Source organism: Aythya ferina (genome assembly GCF_964211825.1).
Source record: "Aythya ferina genome assembly, chromosome: 10".
Taxonomy (NCBI): domain Eukaryota; kingdom Metazoa; phylum Chordata; class Aves; order Anseriformes; family Anatidae; genus Aythya; species Aythya ferina.
The window spans coordinates 19,711,829-19,731,089 of record NC_140306.1 but is presented as its reverse complement, the minus strand read 5'-3'; the positions used below and the strand labels follow the sequence as shown (position 1 = coordinate 19,731,089).

At 40.8% G+C, this 19,261-nt stretch overlaps 1 protein-coding gene across 4 annotated transcripts in view; it reads left to right on the top strand.

Moving 5' to 3' along the window:
* The window catches only part of FGD3 (FYVE, RhoGEF and PH domain containing 3), a 109,957-nt gene that overhangs the window by 74,622 nt on the left and 16,074 nt on the right, over positions 1-19,261 (top strand). For all 4 annotated transcript variants that reach the window (XM_084530645.1, XM_084530647.1, XM_084530646.1 and 1 more), the window contains exons 7-15: positions 1,345-1,501; positions 5,521-5,659; positions 6,508-6,566; positions 9,858-10,004; positions 10,559-10,651; positions 11,118-11,197; positions 11,581-11,611; positions 12,143-12,244; positions 16,746-16,808. In XM_084530645.1, the coding sequence (XP_084386771.1) occupies positions 1,345-1,501; positions 5,521-5,659; positions 6,508-6,566; positions 9,858-10,004; positions 10,559-10,651; positions 11,118-11,197; positions 11,581-11,611; positions 12,143-12,244; positions 16,746-16,808 (871 nt within the window). The remainder of the gene's footprint in view (positions 1-1,344; positions 1,502-5,520; positions 5,660-6,507; positions 6,567-9,857; positions 10,005-10,558; positions 10,652-11,117; positions 11,198-11,580; positions 11,612-12,142; positions 12,245-16,745; positions 16,809-19,261) is intronic.

Genomic DNA, 19,261 nt, shown 5'->3' with positions numbered 1-19,261 from the left:
TTTAATGTTACAAAATTAGCATTATAGCAGCCAATCAAAGGAAAATCTAGACAGATAAGATAGATGACTTTCTGTCTATAAATCACTTTGTCTGTAGTGCACTCGTTTCTGTTGCTGTTTTGCACCACAGCACTGAACAAGATTTTACCCAAGCATTTGTTGGTCTTCTGTTCTATGAGATATATGTACAGTGTAACCAATAATATTTATGAAGTTCTTCAAGAAAATTGTATTTTTATTTCAATGAGTACTAATGGTCATATACCGATTAAAATTTGGAAACTGTGCTAAGTTGTAAATGAGGCTGAAATGCAGCACTAGGCAGAAAGGTTGATTGTAGGGCAGATGTAGGAACCCACTTGGGAGGATGCACTGGCTGAAAAGAGTGTCCTGCAGTGTAAAGTGCTGGTGGTGCTGATGCTGCACCTTATTTCATGTTAACGTCAACAGAGTTAACCTTTCCAACTGCCCTGAGTGATGAAGGCGAGATCAGAGCTCACATTTCCCTTGGGAGGGTCCAATCTTCTTCACACAGGTCAACAATGTCCAGAAGCAATAAAAAACGACCCAGCACCTTTGCACCTGACATATGTCTACAGGAACAGCTGTAATAAAAGGGAAGGAAAACTGAAGAGACTGGAAGTCAGATGAGGGCATGAACTTTTTGCATGGCTGAAGGGATCTCATGTAAACGGACTGCAAGGCAGGAGTTCAGTGTGAGAGAAAAGCTGGGGAAAATGGAAAGAAATCTTAGACTGACGCTGTCAAGGGGACTGAGACATGAGAAAATTAGACGTGCAGCTCTCGTCATTTACACGTCTAGCTCCCGTAGCAGTGCTGCTGCTCAGTGGCCCAGAGGGAACAAACCCAGCTGGGGTCTCCCATGAGAGCCTCTCGGGCCCAGTGCCATGGGAGAGATGCCCCTGCTGGGTGAAGAGCCGTGGGGCAACTCTGGCATTGTCCACAGCCTGGCTGGCTGTGCCTGCCTCTGAATTTGGAAGAGACAAAGATGTACAGCTACCTCTGCTAGAAGTAGTGTATCTCACAATGTTTTTTTCTGGACAGAGTTGGATGTTTCTTCAATAATGTGTAGTCAGTTTGGATCTGAGCTTCACATAAAAGTGACAGTGGGAACAGAAACATCATCCTTAGCACATCTAGATTAATGTTTTAAGTTTTCATCTAGGGTACCAAACAGACTGTTTTAAACTTAACCTAAAGGATCTCAATTGCATGCGTGCGTAATTGTGGGAGACAACTGTGAAAGTGTGATAATTGTGTTTACTCTCATAAAATAGTATTGATCTCCACAGATTTCTGTACTTACCCTTCTCTTTCCATCAGGAATGTGAACCCACGGCTAGGAGATATCCTACAGAAGCTGGCTCCTTTTCTGAAGATGTATGGAGAGTATGTAAAGAACTTTGACAGGGCAATGGACATGGTGAACACTTGTATGCAGAGGTCATCTCCTTTCAAAGATGTTGTTCAAAATATACAGGTATGTTGTTAATTGGCTTAATATGGCCTTGAGATCCACATTTAAATGTATTTTATTTCCAGCATACATGTTTGTTTTGGTACAAGATAATATTGCTCTAGAATTAAGGAAGAAATACAGTTTTATTGGCAGTCCTTTCTGTTTTTGCTGTGAAACACAGGTTTTTCACGTAGGTAGCTTTGCTCCCGTTCATGTATTTAAGAGGAGAATTGGAAGCTACAGGATGAAACGGAGCTGTTTGCATGGCAATCCTGACTACGTTCAGCTTACTTAGAAATCCTTAATGTGTTCACTTTTTATGTTTCGGAATTAGGAGAATGGGATGAGTTCTCTTCTTGGCGGAGAGATGTGGATAGCTTTGTTGTACGTTGTATTTTCTGTTGATATTTATATAGCAGAAGGAAGAAATATCGATGCTTATGGCACAGTTCTTCTGGGGCACTGCTGCCTTTCCCCAGTGAGCCTCCTTACCTTGTGTGCTCCTTTGTGTAGGGCACCCTCTTGCTCTGATACTTGACGTATCCATTTGTTAAACTCTTCATTTTGTTTCCTTCTAACTAAGTTGAAGTGTCGCTTTTTAGCAAGTTCATTTCCTTTCTGAGCCTGCTGTTTGACTTTGGGCACCTCACCAGCAGCACCTGGCACAGGAAGCTGTTTGGGTTTCCATCAGCTCTTGCTCTGCTGTTTCTGAGGCTTGTGAAGGGGCTCGCAGCGCTGGAGGACCGCAGCTCTGCTGGGGGATGCTTAGCATGGACTTTCACATGTTCTTTCTCATTATATAGAAGCTTTGTGGGGAGGGGGAAGAGCTCTGCTTATGCCGGTGTGTCTGTAAAACCTCCGTCCCCTTTGGACTCTGGGCCAGCTGCAGGAGGATGCAGCAGGCTGCAGGCATCCCCCCGCAGGTGCTGGGAGAGTGCACACTGGCCTCTGGGGGAGGCAAAGGCAGCAGGGAGAGGGTTAAGCTGAGCCGGGAGCGCAGCTGTGCCCTAAATGGGAGCTTGTTGGCTGGCCAGCTGTCAGGAATCAAGTATTCCCCCCGGCAAGCTGGGAGAGGAGAGGCCCTGTGCGGAGGGTCAGAGCTGCCGGCTGGCTCAGACAGAAGCTCTGTCTTGGAGGAGCAGAGGGAAGGCAGCAGGAACTGGGAAAGTTCTTCTTCTACCAGACTCTCACTGTACGTGGCCTTTTCTTAACCTTTTTCTGTCTAAATCCAGCCTGCTCTCGCGGAGGCTCTGCGCGGCTAAGTGTGTCTGCTGGCTGGAATTCGAGACCCGGCAGCGCTGGGCCCCTGGGGGCTCCTGCAAGGGGCTCCCAGCCCCTGCTTGCCTCCCCGATGCCCCTGCTCAGCTGTGTTGCCTGCCTGTGAGGACTCAGCTGGGTTCCCAGCACACCCAGCGTGCCCTGACCCATGCCAAGAAGGGGCACAGGCACAGCTGGGCCCCACAGGGAACTGGGCCTCTTTTAGAGCAAGCTCTGTAGGAATTCCTGCTTCCTGTGCACATGGGCATTTCGCTGTCCACAGTTCCCCATCAAACTGCTGCCGTGCCTTTCTGAAGCGTAATTCAGTTTGAAACCATTCTTCCTGCAGCACAGAGATCTGCCCTCCCCAAAATTCTTCTGTCTCTACACCGCTCGCCACCAGACTGCCAACACAACTGATTCGTGTTAGCTGTCAGGCTGTGAAACGCATCGGCGGCTGGCCAAGCCCACGCGTATTTCTCGAGCAGAGCTGTGGCAGGTAGCGTTAGCACAGGCAGGGCTTGTAGGGGCTGCAGTTCTGAAGCCTACTGATGACAGGACTTCACTGTAGATTATTCTAGCAGCAGCATCACAGCACCTTCTGCTTCTGTCATGACCACGCTGCATCCAGCAAAGACTTGACCCAAAGCACTCAGTCTACTCATCCAACCTATCTCTGTGCTATCAAAAACTCCAGGTACTTTTACAGGCAAAAGTCCTTTTTCTTCCCTTTGTCCCCGCTACTCTGGGAACTTCTGTAGCCTGTGTTTGTAGAACCAGAGCAGATGTTTGCAGTCTATCAGAAGGTGTGGGTGGGCATAAACTAAACTTTTATCCTGGTTTTCTGCGTGTATTATTCTTATACACAAATAATTAAACAATTGCATTTAGAGTTCAGTGGAGCTGCTATAGGTTTTTCTGTCTGTGCCTGGCACAGGACCACTACTGCAGGGTTCGTACAGCCCTGACTGCTGGCAGGTTATCCAGGATTACATTCATGTGGCTCCTCTCCTGACCTTCAGCTTTACTTTTCAAAATACCAGTGGCAGCCTGTTGTGATCCTGCAGGAATACACTGTCTACGCAAGCTGTTAATGGAGTAGTTATACAGGCTAAGGCATTAAAACTTATTAATTATGCTAACTTAGAGAAAACAAAACCAGAAATCCCATAGGACTTGGAAGTGAATGGCTGTGACTTGTCAAGTTTACTTTAGCTGCCCTTGAAGATAAACTTACTTTCTGTTTACTTCTCATCCACCTACCAGTGCAAAAACTTGATAGCTGGTAAGTTTATTATGAGTTTTCTTTTGTAAGTTCTCTAGTTACACCATCAAAGTGCTGTTTTAATATATATTTATGTTTCAGATTCTCACATGAATTAATTAAACACAGAAAAACATTTATCTTTCCTCTAGTAAAGTCATCCGAATTGTAATGTGAACTCTGTAAAGTTTTTGGAAATCATGTAACGTGAAAGTTCTCCTGTTTGGATTGGTTTATTTTGTGATTGTTGACTTTTTACAGAAGATCCACTTGATGTATTAGTCCAACTGACATGAGCCCGGGATGGACTTCTTCCTTTTCTTCCCTATTATTGTTCAGTGTTAGGGTTCATCATATTAGAGTAATGAAAAGACAAAGGAGATTATTATCGTAACTGGATTTAGGAATATAAACGAAGGGCTAATGTGCAGTAGTGCAGTTCCGTGTCTCAGTGCTTCCTGGAATATCTGATTCTTTCCATCCCAGTTGTATTTTCTGGGAAACATTGTGCTGTAAAACTCTGAGAGATAAATTCACTTGATCTCCTCTAAACAGAAATGCTGTTCACTCTGCTACACTGTGACAAGATGTGTTTTTAAAACCCATTTACATCTTTCTGGAAGGATGGTTAATATTTTTCTATCAGACAGTCATCTTGTTATCTCCAGGCTTTGCTTCAAGAATCAGGCAAGTCAGCAGCGTGTCTTGGGCTGTGATAGTTATGTGGAAGACTACAAATACCTGAAACAAGCACCTTCCTCCGAGAAAAGAATACTGAGATTAGCGTGGTAGATGAGGGGTTGCTTACACTGGAACAGACCAAGATGTGGCTTCAGTGAGCTGACTTAAAATAATGCAATGGAGATGATTGCGTGTGTATGTATTTGGGGTTAAGATGCTGATGAGGGATTCAGGAATGAGATTGTATCACTCACAAACTTCCTGTCTGCTTTAAAACAAGTTAGTTATTTTTGCTGTGTTTCTCATTTCTCCTCCCCATCCTTATAAATAGAAACATTGCTTTACTTCCTAGGGCTTCTGTGACAATAAGCACACTGCAATACTCAGTACCATTTCAAGCAGAGTAATATTGGGTAATTATTGGGTAACATTTAAAGTAATCAGCCTCAAACCAACCCCCTTTCTTGGTCAAGTAAAATGAGAGAATTTGAGGTAGTTACTTCAAAGGTGAGTAGTATATCTGCTGCTTGTACAGTAAGTTCAGCGAGCAGTGTATCCCTGTGGGGTTTCTGATTTTGTTTAATCTGGGGGGGGCAGAGGGAGTGCTACCTAGAGCTTTTTTGATCATGTGAAGAAACACAAAATGCAAGATACTGTTGTATATCTGCAGAAAATGTCAGAGATAAGGAGCAAAGGTTCACACTTGTCAGCTCTGATAGCTTGGGAAATTTTCTTGTGCTCCTGTAACTATACATAAACAGCCATTTTTCCTTGCTGTTTAACAGCAAGGATGGGACCAAAACCAAGGCCTTCTATGGTTGTTTTCTCTCCGTTACAGAAACAGGAGGTGTGTGGAAACCTTACGTTGCAGCATCACATGCTTGAACCTGTGCAAAGGATTCCGCGTTATGAACTTCTCCTGAAGGACTATTTAAAGAAACTTCCAGAAGAATCTCCTGACAGGAAAGATGCTGAAAGTACATGTAAACTCCTCTCTGTCTAATGAACACAGTAAAATCTTGGAGAATTTTTTCTTTAACATGTTCAGATACTTTCAACTAGGGCTATGGTGGTAATGGAGAATTGAATTAATCAAATGATTGACCAGCTTAGTACAAAGGGGTTCGGGATGCTCGTGGAGTAGAGAAGAAAAGAGCTGATAGGTGAGCTCTGGGAATGGAGACAGCTTTAGCAAGTAAACACTGACAAGGCATTGAAGCTACTAATGGTAGAACATCTGGAATTTTTATTTAATCCATTGTATGCCCAAAGACAAATACAGGAGGACGTCCATGGAATAGCTGGAGGAGGAAAATATGAATGGTCTTTAAATGTATGTGCTTCCTAGGAAGGCAGGTTAGGCTCTGTTAACCCAGAATAATAAGAGAAATGGATTTCTTTTGGCATCTAGGAGTTCTTGATCCTGTCAGGAAATGTCTGAAGCAGAGTTCACGTTACCATAAGCACCCAGGCCCCATTTTAGGAAAACATTCTTAAAATATGCTTAAGAAGACTTTAGTGTGACTACCATTAACTTTAAGAGCTAGACTGATTCCTAGAAGGTAAATGTTTTGTTACACATGTGCTTCCAGAAAGAAAGCTCAAATAATTAGATGCACGTGGACCAGCTAAAATGCCAAAGTGATTATGTATATATCTACTTATAAGCCTTCCTTTTAATTTATGGAAGGACAAAATGTAGTCCTTTTGCAACAGCAATTTTGCAGGAAAAATGATAAACAGGAAGATTGGAAAAAAAAAAAGTGCTATTAACAGATGCAGTCTAGAGAAGGTATAACTTGCTACTTTTCTTTTTTACTCCCAGAATCACTGGAGCTCATATCTACAGCAGCAAACCATTCGAATGCAGCAATCAGAAAGATGGTGAGTAGAAATCGAGTAATGGAAGCATAATCTGATGGAAATATTTACTCGAACTGATCATTCTGCATTGCCACAGGCATAGTAAAGTATGACTGGAGAGAATTTTCAAATACGATGTGACAGGGTTTAAACAATAGTTGAATATCTGAGTTCTCTTTATCGTAAATGATCCTGTTGTGGCTACCATGGTTTGTTCATCCCAAATTTCGCCTTCCTCCTTCATAAGGGAGCATCCATCCTCCACTAAAAAAGGAGACCTTCATAAAATCATGACTTGTTTTTCAATAAAAAATGTTTCAATTCCATCTATTCATAAGGATAGATTTTCAAGCTTGCAGATTTTCATGCTATTTTTAATTCAAGTCCTTTCCAGAGTGGAGGTTGTTTTGGTTGAATTTTGCCTTGTTTTAAATGCACAGAGAGACTAGTGTGTGTCAGTAGCCTTGGTAAGCTTTACTTCTAAAGTTGGGCAGCCTAAGGTAGCGGAGATCTTGATGCTTCACTTTAAAACACAAGGTCTGAACTTTTTTTCCCCTGTTTCCCCTGTTTTATTGAGGCCTTTAATGTTGAATGTTAGGGATGTTTTACTTACAGGACTGGAAGTGCACTACCATCAAAGTAAAAGGACTCCATAGTTACGGATGTTATCCCTTTTGTAGACACAAACGGCTCGGGAGCTTGTGTATCTGATAGTTCTAAAACACCACTTCTCAGGCTTAACACTCACTGATCACGCATGGATTACAAGCTTTACATCCCATTCCATATCAGACCCTTTCTTGTTCTGTCCTTTGAAAACATTGTTTTTTTATCAAGAATCTGTTTCTTTTTTTTTTTTTCTTTCTTACAGAGGTTCTTTCCTATATTTTTGTCTTCAGTTTGCTTGCATATACTGCTGCTTCTTTCCCCCATCTTCCCATTCAGCTGATTTTTTCTCTTTAAGCCTTATTTTAGAAGCCTGGTGTTTTGAGTCATGCTAGATGTCAGGGCTGTGGAGGCAACAGGGCACAGCTCTGCCCAGACGAGAGGAAGTTGCTGGGTGCCCGTCTGGGGCTGGCGTTCCCTGAGCCACCAGCAGCCCGTCTTTCCTGTGGCTGCTGCTGGGAAGTAACCAGCTGACGTCTGCCTGTTTTTGCTGCGTCTCAGTGAAAGCCAGTTTCGAAACCATCTATTTCTGTTTGAGTCTAGCATGTTCTCTTGATGAAGATAAATGTCAGTGGAAACTTTTCTGGTTTGGGGCCTTGAACGACAGCTCCACAAGTAGCAGCTATTTTGCTGGGACCTTTGTGCAGCAGCTTCACAGGCAGCAGGTAGACGAAGTCACCAGGCAGTTGCTTTGTGTTGGATGCTCTTCTAGTAATATGCAAAAAACAAACAAACAAACAAACAAAAAACTATTAGGTAAAGCTGCTGTAATAATTTTCTATGCCCTGCTTACTGACAATGAGAACCTAGAGTCTTGTTGTGTTGATTCTCCAGTAATTAGTAGGTTTTGCCTGAGCAGAAGCTCCAAAGAAAATTATTCAAGTAAGAATTTCAGGTTTGACCTCATGGTTTCCCAGCTCCAGCACACACATCCCACTTTGTTTGCCATCCCCAGTAGAAGGTGCCTGGGTGTGCTGGGAGGCTGGGGAGGACGGTGGGCTGCTGGGAGCAATGCAGGGTGAGAGCAGCCCCAGCTGCGGAGCGCATCCTGCACACGCACCTCTGCAGAGCCCCATGGGGCAGTGGGAACAGCTGCGTGAGGTCAGAGCCAAACTGAAAGAAAAGCATACGCTGTAGCAAAATCTCGGAAAGCTAGCAGAGGTTTGAATTAATGTTGGCTGCTTCCTCGTTTTGTGTCAGTGTGAGTAGTAAGCCACGTTTCCAAAAGTGACTTTTCAAAATAGCTTTTCCTAGATGTGCAGGTATCCCTCAGGTTTTGGACCTGCCCCTAGTATCCTAGTTTCTCCCCCCAGTAGGTAGTTTGATAAGTTCAAATTTTCTTTGAATTAGTGGAGTCTTTGGATCATCTTCCAGTTTGTTGGAAAAATTGTATTAGCTCTAGGGATTGAGATGACTTCCTTGTTTGTTTTGTGTCTACCTCCACCCCACTTCCATTTTGTTTGGCAGTTCGTTTATTTTAAGGGTTTTGTTTGTTTTGGTCAGATTAATTGACAACCATAGAAGCTAGCATGATGTATGTTTATGGTGAAATAAATCAATTTAAGGTAAGTAAGGTATATGAAAACCTGAAATTGCAGCCTAATCTGAAGATGAATTGAGGTGTTATTTACGGATGTGTTTGGTCATATTTTCCAAATGTAATTGCATAGATCTCTGTCCTCACTTTCTGACTATTTGCTTGCAGTGCTGTTTGGAGCATATCAGTCCAGCATATTGGTTAAAAGCCAAACCTTTCTAAATGCTCTAACTCAGTAGCAAGATTTATGCACCTTTCTTATTTTGACTTGTTAAAGCTGCTGCAGTACTTATTATAGCAGCTGCAAGTGGGTTGCCTTTATCCATCTGAATGCTGCACAGGACGGACAGGGGGGACTTTAATATTTAGTTGACTTAATATTAAGTGTAAACATTGTTTTGCTGAAAGGGGAAGAGTAAACATTTTATAAAGAATTTTGAGAAAGACATAAGGATACTTGAATGATATTAGAACTGTGTTTTTAAGTTGATTTAAGCCTATTTCATTAGCTGCTTTTTGCCACAGAGGCACCTGGGTAGGACTGCAGCATTCCCCAAAGAGCTGAGGTTCTGGACTCTGCTTATAAATGCAGAATGTGACTGTGCTTCCTGAATGAGACCTACCTGCCATTGTGTCAGCAACAATGCACAATGTGAAACTTCTCAGAAGCTGAGAAATGTTCCTACTGTAGCACAAACCTTAGTCTGAGGTGTTAACTGGAAGCTGAATGAATAACTGCAACCTTGGAATCAGTTTAACATACTGGTTTCCAGTCCTGGTAGTGGACCTGATGACATTTCTTCCAATGGTACGTAGTTGTTATTGAACAAGAAAATCTAAAAATATCAAATGGATTGATACTAATATGTTGATATCAAAATACTATCAAAATGATACAATCCAAACATGAATCATGAGTGGCTAAGAGAGGGAAGAGTATGGAAAAGGTACTCATTATTTTTTGAAAGTGCAAAGCTGTATCAGAAGTGAAAGACTGCTTTCTTTCCTTATTTTTTCTTTAGATATTTACACATCAAAAAAATGATACTGTGAGTGATAGGTCGAGTGGAATACCTTTTATTTAAATTTCTGGGGTTCTGTACTTGCAGGAAAAGATGCACAAGCTTCTGGAAGTCTATGAGCGACTCGGTGGTGAAGAGGATATTGTTAACCCAGCTAATGAGCTCATTAAAGAAGGACACATTCAGAAACTGTCAGCGAAGAACGGCACAGCACAGGATAGATATTTATTCCTGGTGAGTTTTTTGTTGCTCTCTTATTTTCAGAGTTGTGCTGTGATACATACAAGTGATACATTTCCAAAGCTTTCACCAACTGTGCTACTCCTTCCTCTGAGCAGCAGTTTTCATTTGATGCTCTTCCCTTGAGGGTTTACTTCCTCCTTCCATGCTTGTGCCTTTGCCAATGGCTTGTCAGGCTTAAAGGGGTCTCCTTCCATCTCCCTCTTCAGAGGCTGCATTTTTGTGAAGTGCCCCCAGAGGGGCATTTCCAGCAGTCCCACGTTGCTGAATGAGATGGCCAGTTTCTTCAGCACCAAGAGAGTAGCTCTCGCTTGCTCTGAAGGCAGTTGAATTGGTACCAAGGGAGAGATGTGGAGAAAGGGGAAGTGGCAGGCTGACATATTTCTATCTGTCCACTTCTTTCAAGCAATGATGTGCAAGTCCAACCTACTCATTAAATTTCTTTGAGAATTGCATCGTAGAGTGAGACACGCCAGAGTCCTAAACTGTCAAAATACAGGCTGTGTCCTATATGTAACCCCTAAACTTAAATTCTTTCCTTGTTACAGTTTAACAGCATGGTGCTTTACTGTGTGCCAAAACTGAGGCTGATAGGCCAGAAATTCAGTGTTCGAGAGAAGATGGACATTGCAGGATTGCAGGTTTGTATCTCTTCTTTTTGCCATTCTTAATATTTACATATGCTTCTACAGTAGACAGTGTCAGACCCCCTCTGAATCCAAAATATAGAACTGTATGTTTACATAGAAATAAAATAAAATTATAAAGTACAGCATTGGATGTCTTTTTTTAGATTTATTATTATCAGATAATCATCCAAAGTTGAGTAAGAAACTAGTGACGATGTACATTCTTTGATTGAAAACCTTCCCTTGTCACCTAGCTGAGCCACCTTTTTCCCATACTGCTGTAGGGGGAAAGATACAGATTTAGGGTTTTCGTAGCGAGATGAGCAATTGTGGAAACAATTCCTTTGGTTTTTCTACCTTTGTATTGTATTCTGAGTGATCCTTTCAACTAAGCATTTCAAAGAATGACTATATTTGTAAGTTATTAAAATGGTTGAAAGAAGATGGAGACTAGTAAGAAGCTGACATCTTTTTGCAGGTCCAAGAAATTGCCAAGCAAAATGTAGCTCACACATTTTCAATAACAGGAAAAAAGAGATCACTGGAATTGCAAGCCAGGTATGGTGCTTTTCAGGTTGGTGAACATTATGTACAAATTTAAAATCTAGGATATATGGCTATGGTAGTATGACGTAGCTTTAAAACAGAAGCTGAGAAACCGAGATGGTTCATTTACATGTGCAAGACAGTTCATTGGTCCTATGTCAGTGTGTTGATGTTTGCAATAGTACTTGCAGATTCCACTGCAGTAATAATTCAAACTTTTTTGGCAGTTACTTGGTAATAATTAAGGTCAATAATAATTAATGGTGATTATAAAATAGATAGCAAAGCTAAAATCTATACGGATATTAAGCTATGAGGATGTCAACAATTGGATTTAATGAAAATACTGAGAATGTAATGTTGATGTTTTCTGTATTTTTCTTTTGTTTTAACAGGACAGAAGAGGAGAAGAGGGAATGGATTCAGGTTAATACAAAAACATTATGATAGGGGGTGGAAATCACCATGCAGTCAGCACCTTCTGTTTTTGAAATGATCTTTCAGGGGTTTCTGTATCGATGATGCTGTGTGAGGAAGCTGAGTAGTCCAATGTGGAAAAGATGTTTGTGGAGAATCTAGTGCTCCAGCCAGGGTCCCACTGACCCACCACGCTTTGAGTGGGTCAAAAAGAGGCTTTGAATGGCTTCCCATTTCCTGCAGTCCTCAAATGCAGTGAAAGAAGAGAGTGAAAAGTTAGAGATTACCTTGTGTATTCTTGAAGTCTGACTTGTAAGAAACACTAAGAATATTCCTAGTTTTTAAGTTAATGGTATTGAAATAACAATACCATTCTTAGTTAAGGTTTGAAAATTCTGATTTCTTCTCTACAAATGTAAGTTTTTCACTAAAATGATGACCATAAGGATTTTCCTATGAGAATTTTTGAATGTTTTTGAGTATGAATTTTTCCAAGACGTTGGTGAAACTTCTCATCTTCGCTGGAATTTTTTGTTTCAGGTTATTCAAGCAACAATTGAAAAGCACAAACAGAACAGTGAAACATTTAGAGCTTTCAATAGCTCTTTTTCTCAAGATGAGGACCATGTTCCTGATTCATCAGTAAGTTTGAGTGCTTCATTCCCTTTCTGTGCCATAACAGTTTTAGCGACAGTTAAACTAGACTCACACAGCTGACTTTAAAATACAGTAGCCTTATTTTATTTTTTACATTACAGCCAGCTCCATTTCTCTGGCTCTCAAATGCATATCAGTCATAGTTATTCAACCATGCAGGTATGGAATAAATTACTCAGGGTAGTTCAGTGCAAGAGACCTATCAGTCATGTTTTCCAGATGAGTGGCTCGTTTAGCATAACAGGTGCAGTTCTTCAGTGTTATGAGTGGTTGGATGTCTGGAATGATGTTTGTGTGCCTGGGAGACTTTTTCATTACCTTTCCCCATCTCCTCAGAGATGTGATTTTGAATTTTTTTTCTTATTATTATTGAAAAAGTTCTAAGGAGTTGAAAGGAAATTGATGCATTTTATAGGGATCGTAACAATACTGTCTTATGGATAATAAACCTGTTTCAGAAGGGTTCCACTCTTCAACTAAATATGCAGAATACTCTTGAAAGTTTATTCTGTTTCTGTCATACTGGAGTGAATTACTCCATGTATCTGCTACGAATTTTGTTTTGGAAGTTGTCACATGAGGATAATGATGATATCTCTTCATTCAACTTGAAAGTTATAATAACCTAAGCCACAGTCACTTGCTTAAAAGCTAAAGAGAAGAGGGCCTGGGAGAGGGAAATTGTTGGGAATTCATTGCAGGGCTGCCTGTGTTGATGTCATCTGTGGTCAACCATTGTAGATCTTGGGGCACAGGGAGAGAGGGTCTATCTGCAGAGATCAAACTTGGAGATCTTTTTATGTTCTTTCCACTCCTCTCCCCAACTTCTATTTTGTACCTAATAATCATAGGAACCTCTACTTTCCCACATCTGCCTCAGTGATATAATGCTGGATTTTTATCTGTCTGATTTCCCAGGGGGCTCAGGTGAGGTGTTAGATATTGTTAGATATTCCTTTCATCCCAGCATTAGTCACAGACTGACAGCAGAGATCTTCACCAACCTCCAGAGTCCATGATCCTGTCACTTACAGTGGCTAGGGATGATCCATTTTCAGAGCATGCTATATCTCTTACTGATCATGAGCTATTCATCAGCTAAAAATACTCTGAAAAAAAATGGGATAACAATCAGGTTGTTTCTATATTCTTAAGCTGATTCATGGCTGCCTTCAGAACTGGGGTGCTCTATTAGGAAAAAAAAATCTTTTGCTAATAAGCGAATGAATAAGCATACTTCTCTCTATCTAATTAAGATGGTGTCTGTTCAACTTCATGATTATTATCTTGCTTTATAAATTCCATTTTGTTTTTCTTGTGTGTCAGTGGCGTAGCCACATGTTATACTCTACTGGTTCATAAAACTGAGGCAGAACAGAAGTCTGGCTTATCTCCTGGCTGTGATATGAATGCAGTATATATGTTAATTTCTTCTATGTCAGAATGCTAACCTGTATTTTTAGGACATAATATAATCTGGATAATCAGCTTTGAAAACTGATGTCAAGGCTTAAATGTGCCAGAAATTGCTGTCAGTAAAAAGAAATGAATGTAATTCTGTAAGGAAAACTGGACAAGTACTGAGAGCATACTTAGTAGCAATATGCTTCTGTGAGCAGCATATACTGTACTTATCTCATCATCTGGGCAGTATGCTTCAGAGGAAAAAATGACAATCTTCCTTTTTTTTTTTTTGCTCTCATGAGTCAAGAAATGGATTTATTCTCATGGATTCCAAGTTAGATCTGTAACAGCTACTAGAAATGGGACTCTGGTTCTAATAAGCTTATAGAAAAATAGCCAAATTGCTTTTCTCCCGTCCTTGGCCATACATTTGGTATGTTTCAGTGCTTATGATTAATTTCAGTTGTACGTTCGCTGCATGCCTTTGCACGCGATTCTTAGCATGCTCTTGTTTTCCCTGCTGACTTACATAATCTCATACAGTTATTAAGGGCTGATACTTCACTTGTGATTCACAAACAGAAGAGTTACAGTTTCTTGTAGGTGCAGGGATTTGACAATGAGGTTGACATTTTGACCTGATTCTTAAGATTATCTCTGTACAATAATACACAGCAATTGTTGTTTCTGTTAATATTATTTTCATTAATACTTCCCTTAAAAATAATAATCCTAAAGCCCCTGAAAGGAATATGTCTCTGTCACCCCCTTGCTCTCTCTCTTCCCTGTGCGTTTTCTGTTTATTTCACAATTACTGTTCATCTCGTCCTCGGTTTGCCTAAGTGTAACTCAGTGAGACTGTCAGCTTGGACACTACTACAGTGCAAGTCAGAGGAATAGCAATAAACTCCCACCTGTCAAGAGGTGAATAATTCAGTGTCAGCGCCAGTCAGTCCCCTGCAGGGTTACTGTAGCAGTGATCTTTTAAGGAATCCTTTACAGAAAGCTTCAGGGTTCCTTTGTGGCTTAATTCCTTCAGAAAGAGGACACTCATTTCTCTGCTCTCCATTTTCAACTGCAGCAGTTCAAGGTTATGGGAAAGATTTTTTAAACTTTTTTTTTTTTTTTTTTAAAGCCATATAAAAATATTCCAGGACTGGTTTTACCACTGCTTGATCTCGTAAGAGTGGAGACTTGTGATATAGGGAAGGCTGGCATTTAGGAAAATACCTTTTCTACAGAGAGCCAAGCTCTGTGGAAGTGACATCCCTGAGATATGAACATGATTAAATCATGATTTTTAATGCTGTTAAATCACTGTTAGGTCCACAGCCCTTTTCCTGTTCCTCCCTGTAACCCCTAGTTCTGACCACCTTGGGGTAGTTCTGACAAACATGAGAATAGCTATCTTCCTCCATACCAAATCCTAAATACGTTGAGTGGTCGGGGGGGTTGAATATAAGGGGGTTTCTCATCGGTAGGACTAAGTCTGCATTTTCTGCTAGGGAGGGAGATAAAAACACATCCTCTATGAGAATATGCTTCTTTCCAGAGCAGTCAATGCTCTGAGAAAATGTGTTTGTGTGCTGCGGTCAGATAAGTTTTCATGTATGAGTATACTTAGTTAAATATAGTAGAATGCTTACTTAAATAGAGGTGAAAACCCCAGTAGTTAGCAAACAGCAGTATTCCAACTGAGTAAGACTGAAAGAAGATGAGTGCCTGGGGAGAGAATGCAGAAGCTTAGTACAGTGCTGCTGGAGAAGCTCTTTTGAAATCTTTTTCAGGTTAAGACCAGAGGGTACTTTTGTTTTAGCATATCTTTCCAAATAAAGGCTAAGAGGCTATGGGGATCCGGACAGGCAACTAGAGAAATTCACCCTTTTCTCTGAACTTGCTAGTGATTTTCTCCAGGTCCTTCAGACCCCCTTTGCTCTCCCCACTGCTCAGTACCTTTCTTGAACCCCATGTGTTAGCACATACTTCTACTAGGCAGTGATCTAAATACCTGGGGTGATCAGGATTCCAGTTGACAGAAACCACTTTCCATGGGACTTGTGAATGCATTATGCCCAAGACCCTTGGGTTTCTGGGTTCTCACCAAGGCAGGTACAATTACCTGGAGTGAGGGCGTGCTGTGTTCCCCACGGGAGTGCTCATGGGCTGCTACAGCCCTGCCCAGGGCTGCCTGCCTTGACCAGGCTGTATTTGTGCTCACTGCCTTTTTGCTTTCCCTGTTTATTCTCTAGAGTCGCTTGATTGTGTTAGTTTATAAACAGATATAGCTAGATAACAGAATGAACAGCTCTTCAACTTGGCTACTCGCTCAAAGCTACAGCTCAGGTTGTTTCTAGCAACAGAGGAGAAATCTTTTTGCTCTGACATGGAACTGGAAGCTGTTGTCCATAGGGTGCAAAAATGTACTGGAGATTTGGATAAGCTCAAAATAGAGATATTTGATTGGCAAAGGAAGAACAATCTATGGGTATAGTGAGAGAGTAAAGAGTAATTTTGAGAACCTCCTGTAAACTAACAAGATCCCTGTAAATTAGTGGCAGATGAAAGGGGTTTTGTTTGAGGATGTAGCCTTTTTTGTGTACACAAGTTTGTTTATTTGCCCTTGGGTTTATGTATTGAATACATAGAGATGCCAATTAGCATTTATATTTCATGTAAGACATTAAGAAAAACTTACGTGAGTACTATCTGAATGAAGTAAATATTCTTCCTACATAGAATCCACTGACTACGCTTAGTGCTTGCTCTCATGGCTGTGGTGAAGACAAGTGGTGAAGTTCAAAACCTGCCAGCTTGCTTTATGTGGTGTTTCTGTGGGACCCGCACACAGTTCAGTGAGAGGCAGGTTTGGTAATTCCGTGCTGACTGTGAAGTCACCACTTCGTGGTCAGCTGAGTATCTGAGAGTGGCTGAGTGTATGTGCAATTAATGGATGTTCATGAGTGAATAGCTGAGGGGCTAAAAGCAAATGATGTCTTTTTCTTTTTTTTTTTTTTTTTGACATTTTGTATATTTTAGGAAGAATGTCCCTGTTGAACTTGCTCTGTCATTGTGTTTCCCTCAGATAGCAAGCACTAGCTCGGTGGAATCAATGCCAGGAGCAGATGGCAGTGGTGCATTTGGAGGGGTAAGTAACTCGAAGCTAATACTTGTGGTAGAGCAGGCAGGATTATGTTCCTTTTGTAGCAGGAAAGAATCAGAGGTACTTCAGTACCTCAGTTTATGTTCCACTGTCTGTTGCTGCAGCTCTGCTGTCCTGAACTTCTTGTCTGGGTTAGAGCCCCAGCTGCTTGCAGAGTTTGCATCACCAGTGTCCGTAAATCCTCCTTCTCCAGGGATGTGCGGCACCAATGGTGAACCTAGATCAAGGGAAGTTGATTGCTACCTTTGTAGGGTTCTGGTGTGTTTTTCAATTTCTGATAAGGAGCTGTACTGAAGGCTTGTGTGGAGGAGAGCAAAGGGAGACAAGAAAACCTGACTGGTTAGTATTGTCCTATTATGTAACTCAGAATTTATACTCCAGAACCAAATTATAGTGTGATTTTTTTGTGTTTCTGCCAGTAGAGAGAAGGAGTTAGTGCTTTCATATGTCTCTGGCCTTCCAGTGATTTGCTGCTGCAGAGGCAAAATATACTGTGAAAAAAAAATTTCATTTTGCTCTCACAACATCTGTGATTGCTGCTGAGTCAAACCAGCACTGCCTCAAAAAAGGATCTACATCCTTAATAAGGTCCTTTTTTTTTTTTTTAATATTCTTATTTCTTCCTTGTGAAATATCATCTGAGAAAAACAGATTTTCAGGAAATGTCTTAGGTTCAGCTGAGTTTACAAAAAGCAAACAAATTAAAAAAACAACTGATGAGATATGAGAACTGCAGGATGTTATGTATTAGCTTGGAGTCACTTAGGAGCTCTACCAAATCTCTCTCCAAGACTGTGACCTACTGGCAGAATTTACAAAGTATCAATGAAACTCTGTTAAACAAGCCAGCAACCTGACCTGTACTAACAAGAGTTTATTAAAAATCAGTGTTTATAATTAGTGTATTCATTGCTATTTATTGTTTGTTCACACTTCTGTTTTCCCTAAGCAATTTATTTTTATTTATAGTCAGTTTCATGCTTAGTGGCCCTGTTCCTTGAGTTGCAGATGCTATAGTGAGGTAGCTACTTAGTGGGAAAAAATGGTTTAAAAAGTATTTAAAAACAAGCACATAAAAATTTCTGTTGCTCTTAAGTTTCTTACAGTAAACAAGTTTTAGTTGTAGCTAGACAACATATATTTAGATCCTTCTAGCTAATTATAGGTATCTGTGTCAATGATTTGCATAGCACATCATTAAGTATTTTTTTGTTGTGCATTTACAGAAAAAATAATTACTGAAATAAAGATAAAAATTGAGTTAAACAAAAATTCCAAAGTTAAAAAAAATTATATATATATATATTGAATTGAGTAGTGTTGGTTTGGGGATCTAATTCTGCTGTTTTCTTGTAGCAAACGGATAACATCAGCATGAGCAATGAGTTCGGATGTTAGTTGCAGCTTTAGAAAAATATTAATTTTTAATGATGGTGTCCTTTTAATAATATCTCGGTTAAAGCACGAGCAAGTACACTCTGTACTTAACAGCTTCCACTTGCAAACCACTTGGTGGTAGTGGTGGTCAGCAAACTGCTGTCTCCTTCCTGTGGTTCTGCTGAGTGTACCGAACAATCTGCTGGGATTTGCTCTTAGTGTGGCCCGTTAACATTAACAAGACAATAAAAACAATGCAGGAAGTATAATCTGCTTGTTGCACAATATTGTGGTAACTGTTTGCTGTGGTGCACTGCTAGCACGGCTCATATGGCTCCTATGGAACTAAATGAGAAAAGTACAACCCATTGGAAGGGTGCCTTGCATGTAGTGACGTTGGTATGTAGGGAAACACTAAACACTTCTGTTGCATTGCAAAGTCTGAAATACAGTATGTAATATAACTGAATTTCTCATAGATATGTTCAGCATTTCCAGAAGAACCTGTTTATGGTCTGCCCCACCGTGGGTGTCTGAAAATAAGTAACTTTTAACTAGAAAGTACTCAGCTGCATGAGCATATATAAAAATAATAAGGTCTGAAACAGCATTGGTGTTCGTGTATCTGCCTGTGTATATATTGTGTGTACAGCTTTGAGGCTAGCTGTTGGCCCAAACAAATTTGAATACACAGCGAGGAATAAATAACAGAAAAAGAGTCTGCTTAGCCTGCTGTGTTTCTTGCTGTTCGTATGAGCTCTTTGGTGTTTCTTCCCTACTTGCCCACATCACGCTCATGAAGTGCTGTCTGTTTTCCTAAGCGCTCCAGCCACAGGCCTTGACCTTGCAAGCATTTAGCCCTAGGCATGAGTTGTTCATGGCACTGGGGTATATGTTGTGTTCTCACCAGAATTCTAAAGTTTGAGGAAAACATTTATTAAGATTTAGAGCTTGATGCAGCTGTAGAGTAAAAGCAAATTAGTGCTCAGAACAGCCCAGTCTGAAAGAGGCTGTTTTAGATTCTGGCTCCGAATAGATTTCATACATGTATTTTTTATTTT